Source organism: Felis catus, chromosome A3 (assembly GCF_018350175.1).
Source record: "Felis catus isolate Fca126 chromosome A3, F.catus_Fca126_mat1.0, whole genome shotgun sequence".
Classification (NCBI taxonomy): Eukaryota; Metazoa; Chordata; class Mammalia; order Carnivora; family Felidae; genus Felis; species Felis catus.
The window spans coordinates 100,660,954-100,678,997 of record NC_058370.1 but is presented as its reverse complement, the minus strand read 5'-3'; the positions used below and the strand labels follow the sequence as shown (position 1 = coordinate 100,678,997).

At 49.7% G+C, this 18,044-nt stretch overlaps 1 protein-coding gene across 6 annotated transcripts in view; it reads left to right on the top strand.

The window, feature by feature from the left end:
- REEP1 (receptor accessory protein 1) overlaps positions 1 to 16,594 on the top strand; it is a 113,400-nt gene extending 96,806 nt beyond the window's left edge. For 4 of the 6 annotated variants that reach the window (XM_023251848.2, XM_023251849.2, XM_023251851.2 and 1 more), the window contains 4 exons: positions 658 to 835; positions 4,810 to 4,845; positions 10,393 to 10,544; positions 13,526 to 16,594. In XM_023251848.2, coding sequence (XP_023107616.1) covers positions 658 to 835; positions 4,810 to 4,845; positions 10,393 to 10,544; positions 13,526 to 13,597 — 438 coding nt within the window. In that variant the 3' untranslated portion in view covers positions 13,598 to 16,594. The remainder of the gene's footprint in view (positions 1 to 657; positions 836 to 4,809; positions 4,846 to 10,392; positions 10,545 to 13,525) is intronic. The other 2 variants (XM_023251852.2, XM_023251853.2) reach the window with 2 other exon arrangements.
- The last annotated feature ends 1,450 nt before the right edge of the window (positions 16,595 to 18,044 follow it).

The window sequence follows — 18,044 nt, the reverse complement described above, 5'->3', positions numbered from 1 at the left end:
CTTTTATTTACGTAAAGCCAGAGAAGCAGCAGACAGCCCCTCAAGAGTAGGAACTGTAGGTCGCAGTCATTTCCTCCGCCCTGGGTCTGTTTGTGGCTCTAGCTCATCATGGGATGTGGGCATCTGAAAGAGAAGGAGGGGCGCCTGGGTGGCTCAGTCGGTTAAGCGTCTGACTTCGGCTCAGGCCATGATCCCGTGGTCCATGAGTTCGAGCCCCCCATCGAGCTCTGTGCTGACAGCTCGGAGCCTGGAGCCTGCTTTGGCTTCTGTGTCTCCCTCTCTTTGCCCTTCTCCCCTCGCCCTCCCCCCCAACCCCCCCCCCCCCCCCCACCACGCTCTGTCTCTCTCTCCTTCAAAAATAAACATTAAAAAAAATTTTTTTTTAATGAAGGAGAAGGAGCCGGGAGCCAGAGGCACGATGGCTGAGACCCACAGGAGGCCCTGGAATATTCCAGGTCTTGCTCCTCTCAGTGTTTCCAGCCAGTACACCAGGCACCTGCCCCTCTGCAGAGTCCTTCCAGGTCTTGAGTTTCACCTTGCCGACTGTCAGAACTTCCTCTTGGCCTTTGTTGTGTCTGCACTCCCCCCACCCCCACTACTGCCTGTGGTCTGTGGGGCAGGCCTCTGACGTGTGCCCCCTTCCTGTGTTGTATCCAGGGACAGGGTGCCTTATCGGAGAGACTCCGGAGCTTCAGCATGCAGGACCTCACCACCATCCGGGGTGACGGTGCCCCTGCCCCCTCCAGCCCCCCACCACAGGGGTCTGGGCGAGCCAGCGGCAAACATGGCCAGCCTAAGATGTCCAGGAGTGCTTCTGAGAGCGCCGGCAGCTCAGGTAGGTATCATTTCACTTTTCATCTTTTCCAGTTCACAGGCCTTGCTTTCACGGAGAGAGGCCCCGTCCACCATGTGGCACGTAACCCGGAGTAGCCATCAACACAGATGTCCATCAGATCGTGCCAGGACAGCCAAGAGGCAGAGCACCATTCTGGCCAGGATGCGAGGCTGGCCTGGGGACTCTGACAGGGGCCAGGGTTAGGCCTCCTGCATCAAAGGGTTCTGCCTCTTCCATCTGATTATCGAGGGGCTGGGGGTGGGTGGAGAATAGTGTGTGAACCAAGCCTGGAGGCAACGGGCACAGCTGGACGTGGGCCAAGACAGCTTTCTCTGTTCTCTTCCTCTCCGACCTTATACTCCTAGGAGGGCTTACCTGTCTTGACTACCTGAGTGTCTCCTCCTGCCCAACCAGGGCTTGTGGCTCCTGTGGTTCCTTTTCCCTGCATGAATGTTTCCTGTCACTCTACCATCTGCTCCCATCCCTGTGCCCCCATTCACCATGCACACCCTCAGTCCCTACATGCCAAAGACCACACTAGCTCTGAGATCTAACTCCTGCAGAGGCCACAGCTTTATGGAAACCATACCTCTGTCCCCGATGTCTACCTCTGGTTGTCAAGTGCCTGGCACCAGGTTCCCTGTATTAGGCTTGACCTGGGGACCTTGTTAGACATGCAGAGTCCTGGGCCCATCCCCAGAGGATTCAATAAATCTGGGATGAGACCCATATATGGTGGTGTTGAGGTGCAGCCCCCTTTGGGACCCACTGATGTCTGATCCATTAGTGGGTTTCAGGCTTATGGAGGGTAGGGGCATGGATTAGGGGCGAGGGAGCTGGGCCAGGACTCATATTTTCCCAGGCCATTCCTTGGAGAGATTCCAGGGACCTTGGCTCTCAGGAGCTGAGCACTGCTGCTGCCAGCAGAGGGTTAACAGTGAAAGGGGTATAGGGCACAGTTCTGGATCGCCACCTCTGCTCCTCATCCTGGGCGGAACATTGAGCCTCGAGGATGGGAACTGGACCACCCTTTTGGAGTCTCTGGCTGTGACATGTGCCTGGTGGCTGCCCTGCTCTTAAACACAGAAACAGGGACATGTGAGTCCCCTGGACCCTGATCCCGTGCTGTGAGGTGCACCCTGCAGGGGGCATCTTGACCCTGAGCCTCGAAGACCCCACCTGGCTTTTAGGGGTCTTGGACAGGGATGGGAAAGAAGGAGTCCTGTGGCCGCCCTGGGAATAATGGCTCACATTCCCTGCCAGGGAAGGGAGACCAGCTTAGAAGCAGGCCAGGTGTCCATCAGTTTCCTCCTGGGTGTTCCCGTTCATCAGAACACCCCACTTCACCCTGGCCCCGGGTTTGAACATTGTGGCTTCTCTCTGAGGGGAGATGTTTTAACTCTGGCAAGGTTGGAAATGTAAACGCTTGGCTGTAAGGGTGAGGATCACCTCACGGAGGGGCTATCTCCTGAGTGAACTCTCCCTCAGGAGAATTTAGAATGCAATCCCAAAAGTCCAGGCAGGAAGAGACCTCAGGGATCATTCAGTCTAATCCTCAGATGTTACCAATAAAGAGACCAAGGCCCAGGGAAGGGAACTGTCACCGGGTCACCCATGGACTGGCATTCTCCTGTGGCCTCCTTACTCCTGGGATGGTGCTCTCTGTTTGCACACCCCAATTCTGTGAGGCTTAAAGGGTAGAGCAAGAACCAATGAGATAAAATTGGGTAAAGTTCTAAGAGGGTAGCTGCTTACTAGCTGTGTGACCTGGGCACGCTCTTGCCCTCTCTGAACCTCAGATTCCTTATCTGTTCACAAGGAATGACAATACCTACTTGGAGGACTGTTGTGAGGATTTGAATAAAATAATCCACGTAAACGTGCTTAGGATCATGCCCGCAGTCTACGTAGTAGCTGGTACTGTTGTTCCTGTTGTTATCTAACTCACCTATGAAAGCACTTTCTCATATGAAAGTGTCCAAGAGAGAAGTAGGCTGCCTTGTGAGGTAGTAAGGTCCCTGACATTGGAAGGGCCCGAACCAAAGTTGAATGGTCATACACCGGGGCTCTAGGGAGGTCTTCCTGCTTTGGCCAGCAAGTGGGGCCCAGGTGGCTCCACAGTCCCTTTCCCTCTGAGATTCTGTGTTGTCATTATAAAGTGAACCAAGTGGAAGAAGTAGGCTCAGAGAAGTCATGCACTGTGCCAAGGCCACACAGGACCAGAATCCAGGCCTCCTGCCCAGACCTCCTCCTGGTGGATTATTTAGGGCCACCTCAGAACTGGGAAGGTGAAAAGTCTGGTGAGGTCTGAAGGCGATGGGAAGTGTCTCCTGGGCTTTGAACATTTTCCCAGACCAGCACTAAGTAGAAACGGTTTGGGATGCTTTGTTTTGGCGCTGGCCCTGCAGCCTTCCATTGGCAGTGATGCCCTCTGCCGGTGGAGCAGCGAGCCTGTGGGGTCACCCTGGATGCAGGTGAGCAGGTAGAGTTCATGGAGAACCAGAGAACCTGCTGTGCTGCAACATGACCCTGCGCTGCCCCCTGCTCACCCTGGGCCACAGCTCCTGTGATTCCAGGGGACAGAGAAGGGAGGTGCTGACCCAGCAGGGAGGGCGGGGACCATGTGGCGCTCACTCCAGCTGTTCTGGGACCTAAAATAAAAGTCCTCTCAGAACGAAAGACGGGTGAAAGATGACTCAGGACCTGGGCACGGGTGGGGCAAAAGCACCCAGATCAGAGGCTCTGGGGCAGTTGGGGGTCCATGTGCCTGGCAGAAAGTCTGACAAAGGAGACCCAGCTGCAAGGGTTTGTATGCCCTCCCTACCCGCTATGTGGGCCTTGGACACTGGGCGCGGTGAGGTAGGGCCTGAGTCTGGGCTTCCATCCTGGCAGGGCGACAGCAGGCCTGTGCAGAGCAGTGCAGGTGAGGCACATGTTGCCAAGCAGCTACCACGTTTGTCCCCACTGAGCCTATGTTCGGCCTCCGAACCTTTCTCAGAATGACACCCCAGGTGGTCACTACCGGGGAATTTGACCTTGGCATGGAAGATGAGCCCTGTTCCCTTCAGCTTTCTCCTCTGGAAAATGGGTACTGTAGTCCCTACTCAGCCTGTGTCTTGGGCTTGTGAGGAGAGCAAACAAGAGAATTTGCAAACCCTGGACAGGTGGCAGTTGTTGAAGGCAGTCTGGGGGTGGACAGGTCAGAGGTGGTGGCTGGACCCCAGGGAGCGGTATGGCAGCAGTGGTTAAAATGTACATACAATGTACAATACGTTCTTGAAACCATGATGCCAGTGAAAAAATGTACAAAACAGTGAGATATAATGTAACAATATATGTAAAATAAAAATACATGCCCATGGTGTAAAATAACAATATGGAATTTGCAGAAACATATCGCCCTCCCTACAGAATCTTAGACACCATTTATTGGAAGTCTGGCATCGAACCCCAGGAAGAGGAGGTGGTGTTAAAAGAATGATCCATGCTTCCCATGAACTTGGAGACACTCAGTCAACTTGTATTTAGTAAGCACCTACTGTATACCAAGGCCCACATGTGCACCAAGACCAGTGGAGTGTACAAGGCAACAGTCACTTAGGCCTTTGACCGAATGACTGATACCAAGCAATCTGGGGAGTCAGAGGTCAGTCTGAGAAGGGTTTCTGGAAATCCTTCTGAACTGGAAGGCATAGAGTGGAGGGGTGTGTGAGCAGGTGCGGTTAGAATTATTTCTCAGAGGATATAAGGACTGACCTGTGTGGGCCGGGCAAGGGCATTTTCTAGCACCCGAGGGGAAGCTGAGTCTAGAATGATCTCCTCCCCCACCTTGGTGTCTCTACAGAGACCCGCATTCCCAGGGCCCTTATATTGAACATACTGGAATCCCCACACCTCACTGGGGCCTCCCTGTTTGCTGGGGCTGGTTCCCATTGAGTAAGGGGTGTCACTGATGATGTCCCCCATCCCCACAGTGTGTACCTGCTGCTCTACCTGCAGGACCCGGAAAGGTGAGTAAGCAGCCAGCCTCTGTGCAGCGTGCTGGACTCTCGCCTCAGGAGGAGGTTCTAACCATAAGCTGGCGCCTGACCTTGGGGCTCCCTTTCAGCTGCATAGTCTTGGGCGGCGGCGGGGGGGGGGGGCAGGAGTCAGGAGGTCAACCCCCTGAAATGACAAACCTGTGTTATCTTACAGTGTCTGCAGGCTAGGAATTCAGGAGCCTCTTAACCTGGTGGTTTGGCTCAGGGTCTGTGAACAGGCGTAGTCAAGATGTCGGCCGGAGCTGCAGTCACATAAAGGCTTGACTGAGCCTGAGGATCCACTTCTAAGATAGCTCTCTTGTGGCTACTGGCTGCAGACTCAGATCCTCTTACCACATGGGTCTCTCTGGGGCTGCTTGAGTGTCCTTACGACATGGCAGCTGGCTTCACCCAGAGTGAGTGATCCAACAGAGAGAGGGCATGCAGGAAGCCACAGTATCTTTTAGGACCTAGTCTTTGAAGTCACCTCTGCTTTCTTCTGTTTGTTGGAACTGAGTCATTAGGTCCAGCCCATGCTCAAAGGGAGGGGAATTAATCTCCACCTCACGAAGGGAGGAGTATCAAAAAATGTGTGGAGATATTTTAAAACTGCCACAGAGTCATATTTCCTTGTGCTGTGGGTGATGAGGACACAGGAACTTACCCAGGTCCTCTGAAGCGATGAAGCCTTGTAGTTCCAGGGGTTTTGGTCCAGGTGCAGCCAAGGGAGCCCTGGTCCTGCTTTGCCACTTACTAGCTCTGTAACTGTGCGTGAACCACCTAACCAACCTGAACCTCGGTTTCCACAACTTAAAGTAGAGATAAAGGTCCTGCTTCCCCACCTCACTGCGTGGTTGTGAAAATGCCTGTGAAAAGGCTTTTTATTATAGCTGGGAGGAGCCAGAAAGCCTCCGGGAGAGGGGATGAGCCTGGGGTCTCCCAGTGCGGCTGCCCTCCCTGTGAGCGAATGATGGCTTGGTGCAGCCATGGCCGCCTGCCCGCGGTTGGCCGTGTTGTCTCCTGCCCTGCTCCTGCTGCTTCCCTAACCTTGACTAGATACGTGAGGGACTGGGGATGGTGCTGGACAGACCCAGCTCCCCCTTCACCTGCCATGGAGGGCGCCCCTCCACGGAGAATCTGCCTTTGGCTCTGAAGGCAAAAGGCCACCCCATCTGCAGCTGCTGGCTGGCATGGGGGGGGGCAGTAGGGGGGAGGAGGCAGGCACGGCACCCACCACTGCCTGTGCAACTAGCACTGGGGCTGTAGAGGCATGGCTGTCCCTCCTGCAGTGGTGGGAGTAGAGGACATGAGCTGCATTTAAGAAGTGTCCTCTTTCCCCTTCATTTCTTCATTTGTAAGGCTTCTCGACACTAAGGCTTTTAAAAGTCTATATAAGACCTGGGGGTTTTGGAGACCATAAACCCAATGTGAACCGACTGTCAAAGGAGTTCTGAGCAGGGCGACAGTGGAGACCAGTGTGCTAACCTGGCTCTAACTCTGACCAGCTCTGTGTCCCTCAGGGGCCTCCTGGTCCACATCAGATACAGAGGGATGTATATGTATATGTATATGTATATGTATATGTATATGTATATGTATATGTATATGTATATGTATATGTATATATATGTGTATGTGTATATGTATATGTATATATACATATGCATATGGCTCAAATGATTATGTCATACACCTAAACCTAACATGATGTCATGTTATATCTCAGTTTTCAAAAGGAAGAAACAAACGGAGGGGCTGCATTCCAGTGCTAGAGGCTAATGCTTGGACCTGGTGGACCTACTGGTTGTTGGGGAACAACCTCGAGCGGGGTGTCAGAGGCCTCAGGCGACTGTGGTTATTTCTAACTATTGACCAGTTTTGAGTTTGTAAATTCCTCGAGCCATTCTGAAAGCCTCTAGTTCTGGGATATTACCACCTGGAGGACCAGGGAGACTACAGCTGCCTTCCCCTCCACTCTTTCCTCATGGGACTGCTCTGCGCTGTTCCCTGGGAAGCCCTCACCTCTTGTGACCCCTGACGGTTTCCAAATCAGAGGCTGTGTTTCCAGTGCATTTAAATAGAATTGCAGTTGACTGTAGGCATTTGAGTTTGCTCTCCCCAGGAGCTGTGAGGATGGGGGTGTTGGGGAGTGGGCAGCAGGCGGGGCTGGGTGGGGGCCTTGGGCTGGGGTGGCCCTGCTCAGAGCTGTGATCTGGGAGCCTTTGCTCCAGCCCTCCCTTTCTCAGGCCCTCTTAACACCCAGTGCCCCGGAGTTGTCCCCCACTTCCCAGTCTCCCTAAGGTCTGCTTGCAAGACCAGCTTCGTCCGTCTGTGAGAGTGGGAAAGTCCCTCAGCTCTTCAGGGCTCGGTCCCCTCCCCCATAAAGTGTGGCCATCTCTGCAAGTGATGGGTGCCCGGTGTGAGGTGTCAGCAAATGGTGTTGGGGGACTGGAGGCCAGCTCTCCGGCAATGATGCCGTGGGAGAGGGTTTCAGGGGGTCACAGACACGTTGGTCACAGAGCCCCTCCTGGTCCCTTGAGATGATTTTCATCTGTGCATCTCAGAGCCCACAAGAACATTCTCTCCCCACTTCAGCTCCATTCCTGCCCTTCTGTCAGCCATTTCCCTGTTGTTTCCTGCACGGGTCTCTTTCTATTAATCTCTCTCCTTCCCGCCCGACAGCTCTTTCCTGTCCCTTTTCTCCCTACCTGCCCTGATGTAATGTAGAACTGAAGTTTTTATTACTGCTTGGAGTTAGTCATAAAGATGGGTTTTTTTCCCTTTAAAATAGAAAAATCAAGTGTGTGGGGCCTCATTTTAAAAAAGCAAAGTCATGCCTTGTATTCCTCCTACTGAAAGAGAGAGAGAATTGCATTTTCCCAGAGTAGCCCCAGGCAGTGCGTTTCCTCAGACAGCAGCAGTGGCTGTGTGAGGTTTAGAGTGTGGGAAACGAGTGAGTGTATGTCTGTGCGTAGATCTGTGCGTATGCACGCACGCTCGCACGTGTGTGTGAGTCTCCTCCCCAGAGACCCTTCCCTAACAGAATATTGTTTTCTTTCTCCTCGGTGGCTGTCGGGGACGCGGATGTAAGTGTTCCAGATGGGTGTGCCCTCCTTCAACACGTTTGCTGACTTCCATTAATGACTCCCACTAACGTGTGCTGTGTGGGATGTGTTTGCTAACCTGGTGGTTAACCATCTGGGGGTGTTTTGGCACTATGGGGGTGGGGAAGCCTTAGGCATACACATCTACTCAGGCGTCCAAGGGCTCTGAGACTCAGCCAGTTTCTTCCTCGCCCCCTGCCCCTCCCCCACCCCACCCCACCCCCCAGCAGAGAGCAGATGTGGAGCTGCGTGCCAGCCCGCTGTGGTCCTGCTGACACGTTCACTCTTATCGAACGTCAGGCAAGGCCGCAGAAGGCAGCAGGGACTCCTGTCCTTTCCTAGAGGCTGCCCAGCCTTGGGCACCAGGGTGGCAGCTTTGCAGGCTCAAGGTCTTGGCTGCCATCACCTAAGGTTTAGAGGTGGTTACTGTGGCCATGAACTTCAGTGAGAGTCACTCCCCACACAGGTTGTCTCTGGGTCTTAAGGAGTGGATAGCAACAGCACGGGGAAAGCCCTGGACCACAATTTGGAGGGAACCCCATGTGCAGAGGCACAGACTCCAACCAGTCTCCAGGCCCACACCCAGGATGCAGTTTCGTGTCGAGGCAGACCTGGCCAGGCTGCTTGTGTGGTTTCTGTCCTGGTCTGAGGCCTTTTGGCCCTGGGCAGGCCTGTTTCTTTTTCCTCCTGTCAGGCAAGACGTATCTGTGTCCTGAAGGAATTTCTCTGTGGATGGGTGTCAAGGTCTGACTGGGGATGAGACCTAAGCTCTCAGATGATGCCTGTATTCCACCTGCTTTAGTGGATGGGCAGCCACTGGGTGCCCAGCCCTGCATCCGTGTTCAGAGGCACCGAGGATCAGCCACGGTCCCCAAAGCTCAAGATGCTTTCTGTCAGGCTGAGGCAGACAGAAGGAGGCCCATATGAGAACCCGGGCACGCACCGCAAGTCACGTGGTACAGATGCCACGTGCAGTTGTGGTTGCAGGGTGAGGAGGCCAGGGAGGGCTCCCTGGAGTTGCCAGCCTTCATGTTCAACAGAGTCCTGAGGGTGCAGCTGATTTGGGCAAGGGAAGAAGGGCCCAGAGGACAACCTGACCCCACCCCACCCCCAGGCTGGGGGATGCACAGAGCAAAAGAATCAAAGGAAGGTTAGCAGGCTCCACCTTGGCCCTTACCAAGGAGCTGTCAGAGCAGGGCATTCCCAGCCTACAGTTCTGCTTTGCAATTTGTGGTGAAGACAAACGAGCAACCGAGCTCTCATGCTGCCTCCTGCTGGCTGTTGGGAATACAGCAGCAGTACCTGGAAAAGCTGCCCGAGATTAAGGTCTGTTGTGAGTTTTGCTTCACCCACACCTGGTGCTCATATAGTTGAGTGAGTTCTGTGTTGATAGAGAGAACACATTGATGGCTATGTTTTTAGGAGTAGGAGCAGGGTGTTCCAGAAAGAGGTATGGTTTTTTTTGTTTTTTTTCCTGCAGGCCTTAGGGCTGTTGACCGGATGATCTGAGGGCCCCATACATCTGCAGTCTGTGATTCTAGGTAAAAACAATATATGAAACCTAGAAAGATATGTCTTTGAGTGTCAGATAAGCCAGATATGGGCAGGAAATATTTTATATCTTGGCTTAAATAGGAGGACGTGGAATATGCTTAAGGATTGAACATTTAAAAAAAAAAACCTGTGCATTCCATGACATGAATTAATTCTGGAGTTTTTCCTGTGGATTTAGCCAAGGCAGATTAAAACAGGAATCTTGCTGTCATTCTGGAGGGAAGGGTATTCCTAGATTCTCTTTCCACTAGGCTTCTTTGTTTCTTTAGGACTTGGCCTTTGAAATGAACCATCTACATAACTTCACTTAAGGTTCTCTGTTAAGGCTTCCTGGCATTTGACATCCTGTCTTGAAGAACACGTGAGCTGAGTACGCAGTTGTAATGCACTGTCAACATGGCTCACCTCTGTAAGAGAGGGAGCTCTAGTCCCCTCTTCAGATCACCGCACTGATCCGTTCTAGAGGGGATTCTTCCCCTGAGCACTCTTTGGTGTGGCGTCACATGTCCAAGCTGCAGGGTTTGACACCTCTCAGTTAAGGTAGCATCTTCCTTGTCCCAGGGCAGCGGTGCCCCCACCTCCCTTGGCAGCTTATCGGTTCTGCTCACCAGCTTATCAGGTTCCGGAGCCTGTGCTTGTTCCTGTGCACAGTGCCTGCCAGTCTCCAGTTGGAACCTCACAGTCCTGGACCAGCCTGCAGGGAGGCCCGGGGGATACTGGCTGCTTCTTCAGACACGGGGACCTCGGCTGTCCTAACAGGCGTGGCTCGTCATGCTGTGTGCCTAACCTTGCCCTTGCCTGCCCTTCCTGGCTCCTTTCTCCGCTGATCCCTCCCTGCTGTACTTTGTCTCCTTTGTATAGATTGTAAATGGACATTAAGTGGTTGAGGGAGATGTGAATGAGGGTGGTGTGAAGGCCTGGGAGCCCCACGAGGTCCAAAACCCGTTGGCATTTTCGGACGAGGAGGAGGAAGATCTGCTGGATTTCATGTACAAGTATAAGGCGCCTCGAAAGACGGAGTTCCCCCTGGAGGTACACGGTGTCTGGGGCTGTGTGGTGGAGCATGTGTTTGCACAAGGGCCTTGCCCTGGAGACCTGGGGGGCCCAGGAGTGGCATCCGTTGGGGCACCCAGCACCTCCCGAGCGCCTGGGGTAGGAAGATCTCTCCCCATCAAACAAACAGGACAGACCACTAGGTAGCATCCAGAGACTGGCCGAGGGGTGAAAAAGACTCTGCTCATTTTATTTAGAAATAGGAGAGGTGATCTAGCATTTAGAGTAAGATTTAAAAATTTACAACTACTGGGACTCCTGGGTGGCTCAGTCGGTTGGGCATCCCACTTCGGCTCAGGTCATGATCTCGCAGTTTGTGGATTGGAGCCCCATGTCGGGCTCCGTGCTGACAGCTCAGAGCCTGGAGCCTGCTTCAGATTCCCTCTCTCTCTCCCTGCCCGGCTCCTACTGTGTGTGTGTGTGTGTGTGTGTGTCTCTCTCTCTTGAAAATAAATAAACATTAAAAAGCTTTTTAATAAAAATTTTAAGAAATCAAAAATTTACAACTACTAACATAAGATGATGTGGAAATGAAAAGCAACCCCAATGTGTGTTTTAGGGGAAGAAAATGTGTTATTTGACACGTTTTTGTAAATAAAGCATGTTCGTCATCGTATTTTCAAGACACAGCAATAGTGCCTAGTATAAAGCCAATATCGATAAAATGTTACTGAAAGGGCACAGCCCTCTAAAGCGACCTAAATCAAATATACTTAATAGATGTACCGTGGCCAGTTGTAGGTGTGGATGGAGTTTTGGCAGCAGGAGGGCTAAGCCTAGAGCCTTGGGGCCTTGCTTTGTGATGTGGGTAGGGAGTCACCAGTCTTAGACTCAGGTGTGGAGCTGGCAGAATTGGGGACCCCCTAGCCTTCCTCTCTGCCCCTCACATCTCCTCTCCCATGCCCCATCTGCTAAATACTGTGGCCTGAAAGTACATCTGAGGCAAGTTGGGAGTCCCCCTGTCCTCAGCGTAGGGACCCCATGAGACTTAGTTGAGGGGATGCATTGAGATGTTCTCCTACTCAGGGCGCCTGGGTGGCGCAGTCGGTTAAGCGTCCGACTTCAGCCAGGTCACGATCTCGCGGTCCATGAGTTCGAGCCCCGCGTCAGGCTCTGGGCTGATGGCTCAGAGCCTGGAGCCTGTTTCCGATTCTGTATCTCCCTCTCTCTCTGCCCCTCCCCCGTTCATGCTCTGTCTCTCTCTGTCCCAAAAATAAATGTTGAAAAAAAAATTTTTTTTTAAAAAGAAATGTTCTCCTACTCAAGCACCATGACCTATCGATCCCATTCAGATTAGGACCGTGGTTATTACCACTGAGAGTACACGAGTTCATCAGATTCCTTTCCAAGGGTGGGGCACATATGGATCAATTTTGAAGTTAGAGGTTTTGGTAAAAGATGTTCTGGGCTCCAACACAGCCTGAGCCAACCCATGATAGGGGGAGGGGCTCAGCTCTCACATGGAAGGTGCCCAAAACGTCGTAGGGTCTAAGGGTTTTGCCATTTTGGTTTTGTTGTGTTAAAACAGCACAAGCCGCTTTACTGTTTAAACAGCCTAAGGCAGGTTTCTAAAGGTAGGTTTCCCTGATTTCCTCTTTTACTCTGAGTCCAGAGGTGGCTGGTAAACATTTCCTAGTCAAAATGGTGATGTGAGGGACTGGGGATGTGGAAGACCAGACCTTCCTATTTCCTGTTTTGTTCTCTCCCTTTCTCCCTCCTTCCCTTCTGTGTGCCTTCCAGGCACTGAGCTACTTACTGGGAAATGGCGAATGTGGACCTGCCCTCCAGAAGTTCACAGTGTGGAGGGGGAGACAGGGACCAGAGCAAACACACTCTGCCAAGGATGCAAAGTCCCCTGATGTCCTCTTGTGTGCAAAACACTAGGAGAACAAAGGTGACCCTGGTTGTGTGTCACTGGGCTGTGAGGAGAGGGGCTCAGGAGTGACTTTTGAGCTGGGTGCTAGAGAGGACAATAAACAGCAAGACAGAGAAGGACGGGAAGGGCTTCAGGTCAGAAGGAACAGAGGTGTGGAAGGATGCCACAGCAAAAGTTAGTAGAGAGAAGTGGACAGAGACAAGGGTTGAGGGTAGCTTGGAGCCGGTTGTGTGACTGCACTCCCTCCTCCCTCCTCCTCCCCTCCCCAACCCCCCCTCCAGCCTCGAGTGCTATGCCAGGAGAAAAAGTTCTTTTTCTTTCATTGTAGAAGGAATTTCTGTGATCTGTGTGTCCCATGGTAGGAGGGCTCCCTTGATAGTCATTTGTAGGGGAGATGAGGTGGAAACCTTTATACTTAAGGACAGTGTTTCCTTTTGCTGTGTGGCTTGCTGTGCATTAAAAGATTTCACATCCAGAAAGAACACCGGAAACTTGGTGATGGAAATTTTTAGCACGTACCTAGAAATATGAGGCTGGTTCCCAAAGGAAATAACAAAGACAAGGGAAGAGTTAGGGAGGCATTTCTCTGTGCTGAGTCACTTGTTAGGGTCATTTGCTCCCAAGACTCAGGGACTTAGGGAGCATGAAGAGGGAGGGAGGTGCTCAGCTTCAGGATGCTGGGGTGTGACCCTGATTCCTGCTTAGGAGTGAGCCCTCCACCCAGCCAACTGTGTCACAGAAGTGTTCGTGTACCAAAGGAGTTGTGTGTCTCAACACAAAATGCACACAGGTGCTCGCCTCAAAAGGTTCCACGCAGGGGCACCTGGGTGGTTCAGTCAGTTAAGCGTCCGACTTTGGCTCAGGTCATGATCTCACGGCTTGTGAGTTTGAGCCCCGTGTCAAGCTCTGTGCTGACAGCTCAGAGCCTGGAGCCTGCTTGAGATTCTGTGTCTCCCTCTCTCTCTGCCCCTCATCCACTTGTGCTCTGTCTCCCAAAAATAAATGTTCAAAAAAAAAATTTTTTTTTTAAAGGTTCAATGCATACACCAAATTGAGGGATGCCTTTTTGTGTTTTCTCTGCCAGGCACCGCCTAGAGTCCTTCGATCCCGCTTTAGGAAGAAAAGTACCTCATCCTCAGCCACTGAAACCACGTGAGTGAGATGAGCCAACAGCACCGGACCCACAGAATGTTTCTTCTCTGCCTTAAAGAGCTAGTCACTAATAACATAGAAATCCGCAAGCTGGCGTGCTTTGAGTGTGCAGCCTCACAGACACAGCCTTTTCTCTCTCTCCTCTTACACTTTTAAGATTTTTATTTTCCTTTTCTTTATTTTGCTGGGGAGAGGCTAAAGGGAAAGGTAGCTTGTGTGTGTGGGGGGGGGTGTGACCTTTAAGTCTTGAGGTTAGTAATTTTCTGCAATTGGATTGTCAGCAGTGTGGTTTTAGAAATATAAGAGATCACCCTCACACTGCTGAGATGTACATTTGTAATTTATTTGTTGCATACTTCGTTTTTAGTCCTGTAAATGCAAACAAAGCAATTTTTTTAAACTTTTTTTGTTCTTGGTACTAATACTTTGGACTACGGTGTACATATTTATGGCTTTTGGCTTAATGTAATGGACTCGCAAGGGCTGCCAGAGGTTCTGATATGTAAGAAAACTACGAGATATGTAAAAAATTATTTTGATTCTAGGGAATGTCTCAGATGTGCTTATAAAGCTTCCAAATACAACTCCAGTAAAACAGCCCTTTTCCTGTAGGACGATGGTCCATATTCTTCAGATAGATGTTAAGTCAATAGACCAGAGACGTTTAGAATGAAGAGACAATATTGTAATGACAGACACGAGTGTAATGAGGCCAGGGGAACAGCCCAGAATAAGAGAGGTCACAAGAAGCTTGTCTCCCCCTGGATTCTGGGCTAAGAGCTTCTGAATTTTGTCGAGGGATGTACCAATGGCTTAGGCAGGTGGCTCACCTTTGGTAAAACCTCCTGGGGATGTGAACTCACAGGGCTGTTGTGAGGAATCATTTTGAGTGTTCCATCAGTGCTTGACAAATGATTGTTTCTCCTTCATAGTAACCAGTTCTGTGACTTATTTCCCCAGGTAGAGGAGCCTATAATCTGAGCACTTGATCAAGAGAACAGTAAGCAAAAACCGACCAATCAACCCAAAACAAACCTAAAACTATGTTTCAGATATGTTGTCAAATACGTCTGAGACACCTGTCAAAATGCTGGGTTCTAGAAAGGTTTCAGAGGTTGAGATCTTTATGGACTGACTTGCTGCTCAGCTCCCTGGGCAGCTGTGGCTCACACCCTTCCCGGCTTGTGCAGAATGTGAACGAGAGAAGTCGCACTCATGGGCACTCCGCGTCTTACCAGACGTCTTATGCAAGCCGAGATCGCTTAGTATAATAGAGCACTAGCTAAGGGGACTCTCTACTTAGACTGAGAACTTTATCTGAAAAGAAGAATCTGGTTTACATAGCATTTCAGTCCGAGGTAGCTGCTCCCCACCCCCTTGGAGAGCTGAGCCTAAAATGTAGGACTTGTATATTTGTGCTTAGAGTTGGTGTTTTCTTTCAGTGTAATGCATGCAGTGGTCACAAACCAGTCACTTATAATACTTGGATTGTGTTTGTTCATAGATATGCCCTGAAGACTAGAGAATTAGTGTTATGTACCACATAGAACTTGCTGTCAACCGGCTATAAACAGGCCCAGTTAAAGACCGTCTCATTACTGAGCTACATACACCAACATACATCAGTAGTCTTTGCTGATGGCACACTGGCTGGATCTTAGCCACCCGAGAAAGGGTTTTACCTGAAGTTGATTGTTGCCAGATATGCACATTTAAATCCCTTCTTCCCACAATTCCTCTGAAGGTGAGTTTGTAATTTACAATGGGATTTAGGAAAACAAACCTAAAAGCAAATTTGTGGTTCAGAGAGCAAACATAGGCTCTTTATGATCTTTCCCCCACACCCACCAATCCCTAAACCCATTAGGGAAGACAGAAAATCTAATTTCTTAAAGCTCACTGAATAGTTTCAGAGGAAAAATATATGCTTTACATGTATTTACCTGTTAGTTGGGAGTACCCAGAATTATCAGAAACAGCTTAAGCAGCTTTTTAGTAGTGTTTTTTTCTTTTCTTTGCCAAAATAATAAATGCCTTTAGCAGCAGAGATCCTTCGTGAACAAACTATATTTTCACCATTTTACAATGTAAAGTTTTAACAAGTACAAGCTACCAAGTTTGCACTCAACTATGCCAAAAACAAGTTTGAAGCACTCTACTCTCAGACATGCTGTATTACTGCTCATTCAAGATTTAAAAAATTTAAAGGTATCCAAACTGCTGTCTTAATGTAAATGTAACTATTTTTCCTTCAAGTGTTGATTAGGGAGTTGGTTTCTCTCTTAAAAACACTCACTGTACAAATGAGAGCAGCTGTCATATTTCTGGCAAAATGTGTTTACTTATCCAACAAGCTGTATATTTGTGTATGGACTGACATAAAATGTGAATGCCTCCAAGTGTACATGTAGTGCTGTGGTGTTCTGTCTAGAGGATATAACTGAACGTTTTTAATTTCCTGATTTACAGACATAGGCTGTTTACAAAATGCTAGCTTGAAAGTCTGTAATTTTCATGTAATAACTTTTAGTTATTTGCCGTTGAGCACCTGTTCTGTTTCTGAGGAGGTAAGATGGGGTGGTGTACTTATACACTAGAAAATGGAGTCATAATCCCTCCTGGCTTTGTGTGAATAGCTTGCTCACTTCACTGGCCTCTGAAATGTGTGTAAACTGTCCGTGTGTTTGTGATAACAGTGCTTGTCCACCATGACCACAGCTGAGTATCTTCCTAGTCCTCGCCTTGCACAGTATTTGAAACGGCAAAGGATGTGCTTCATTCTCAAACGGCACACAAAGAGCTGACGTTCTCGGTTGTGACTGTGCAGTTTCCCTAGTTTATTCCTGTAGTCCCTATAGAATGATCTGTGATAAAATAGTATACTGGACTGTGCATCAAAGGGATGTAAAATTACAGTATTCCAAAGGTTGAAGTTCTGCTGTTTTGTTACAATGCCTGATATATACCTTGAATAAAGTCTTAACGTTTTTCTTTTAAAAAACTTTGTAATGTCGAGCTTATGAGGAAAGAGAAAATACTTTAGAATGTTTATTTTTATTTTTATTTTTTTGAAAGAGAGAAAGCTTGAGTGGGGGGAGGGGCAGGGAGAGAGGGAGAGAGAGAATCTCAAGCAGTTTCCATGCTCAGCGCAGAGCCCAACATGGGGCTTGATCCCATCATCATGAGATCACGGCCTGAGCCAAAATCAAGAGTTGGGACGCTTAACCAACAGAGGCACCCAAGAGCCCCAGAAAGGGAAAATACTTTTTTAAAATGTGGAAGGTAGCAAGGATTTAGAAGCTGAGTGCTCAGTCATTAACTGGCCTGGTGCCTTGGCCCCATGCCTACTGCATAGAATTGTTGTGGTGGAAAAAAGTTAAAATGGGTGTTTTGAAAAACAGTTGATCATGTAAATATAAACCTGGTAGTATGTTTTACATTTTTAAAAGTCACTAGTGGAACCTGTGTGGCTATGAAAATAGAGCAGCTCATCTGGTAAGCAGTTTTAATTGTGCAAGCAGAAATTTGGTCTATCGTTTTCCTTCTTGGTACCTGTTCCCTCGCCTGCAAGTGAGGGAGTACATGTGCAGGTCAGAAGAGGGTAGAATGTGCAGAGGAGCACTGAGTGACATGGGTGCTCTTAATACTGCTGCAGCCCTTGTCTTTAAAATATGAACAGGCTGGGGCACCTGGGGGGCTCAGTTGGTTAAGCATCCAACTCTTGATTTCAGCCCAGATCATGATCTCACAGTTCACGAGTTTGAGCCCCACATTAGGCTCTCCACTGTCAGTGCAGAGCCCACTTTGGATCCTCTGTCTCCCTCTCTCTGCCCTTCCCCAACTTGTATTCTCCCTCTCTCAAAAACAAACAATTTTTAAAAATCTTAAAAAAAAAAAAAAAAAAAAAACAGGCGGAGTACCTGGCTGGCTCAGTCGGTAGAACATATGACTCTTGATCCTGGGGTCCTGAGTTTGGGCCCCATGCTGGGTGCAAAGTTTACTTAAAAATATGAACAGGGTGCCTGGATGGCTCAGTTGGTTAAGCGTTCAACTCTTGATTTCGGCTCAGATCATGATCTCACAGTTCGTGGGTTCGAGCCCCACGTCAGGCTCTGTGATGACGGCATAGAGCCTGCTTGGGATTCTCTCTCCCCGTCTCTCCCTCTCCCCCTCCCCTGCTCACATAGGCACGTGCACACGTTTTCTCTCTCTCAAAATAAACATTAAAAAAAATATGAACAGGCACATATAAGCTTTACTGGGTGGTCACAAAGACTTGAACACAAAATTTGAAGCATCAAAATGCAACACTCATTTTCTTTGCCTTTACAGTCTTATATGCTGTATGGTTGGCATGAGGGCTATAAAAGAAAGCAGCAGCAGATAAAGGACCACATTCAGAAGGCTGAAAGGAAGACAAAGAGGTGGAAAGAAAGGCTAAAACGCCATTC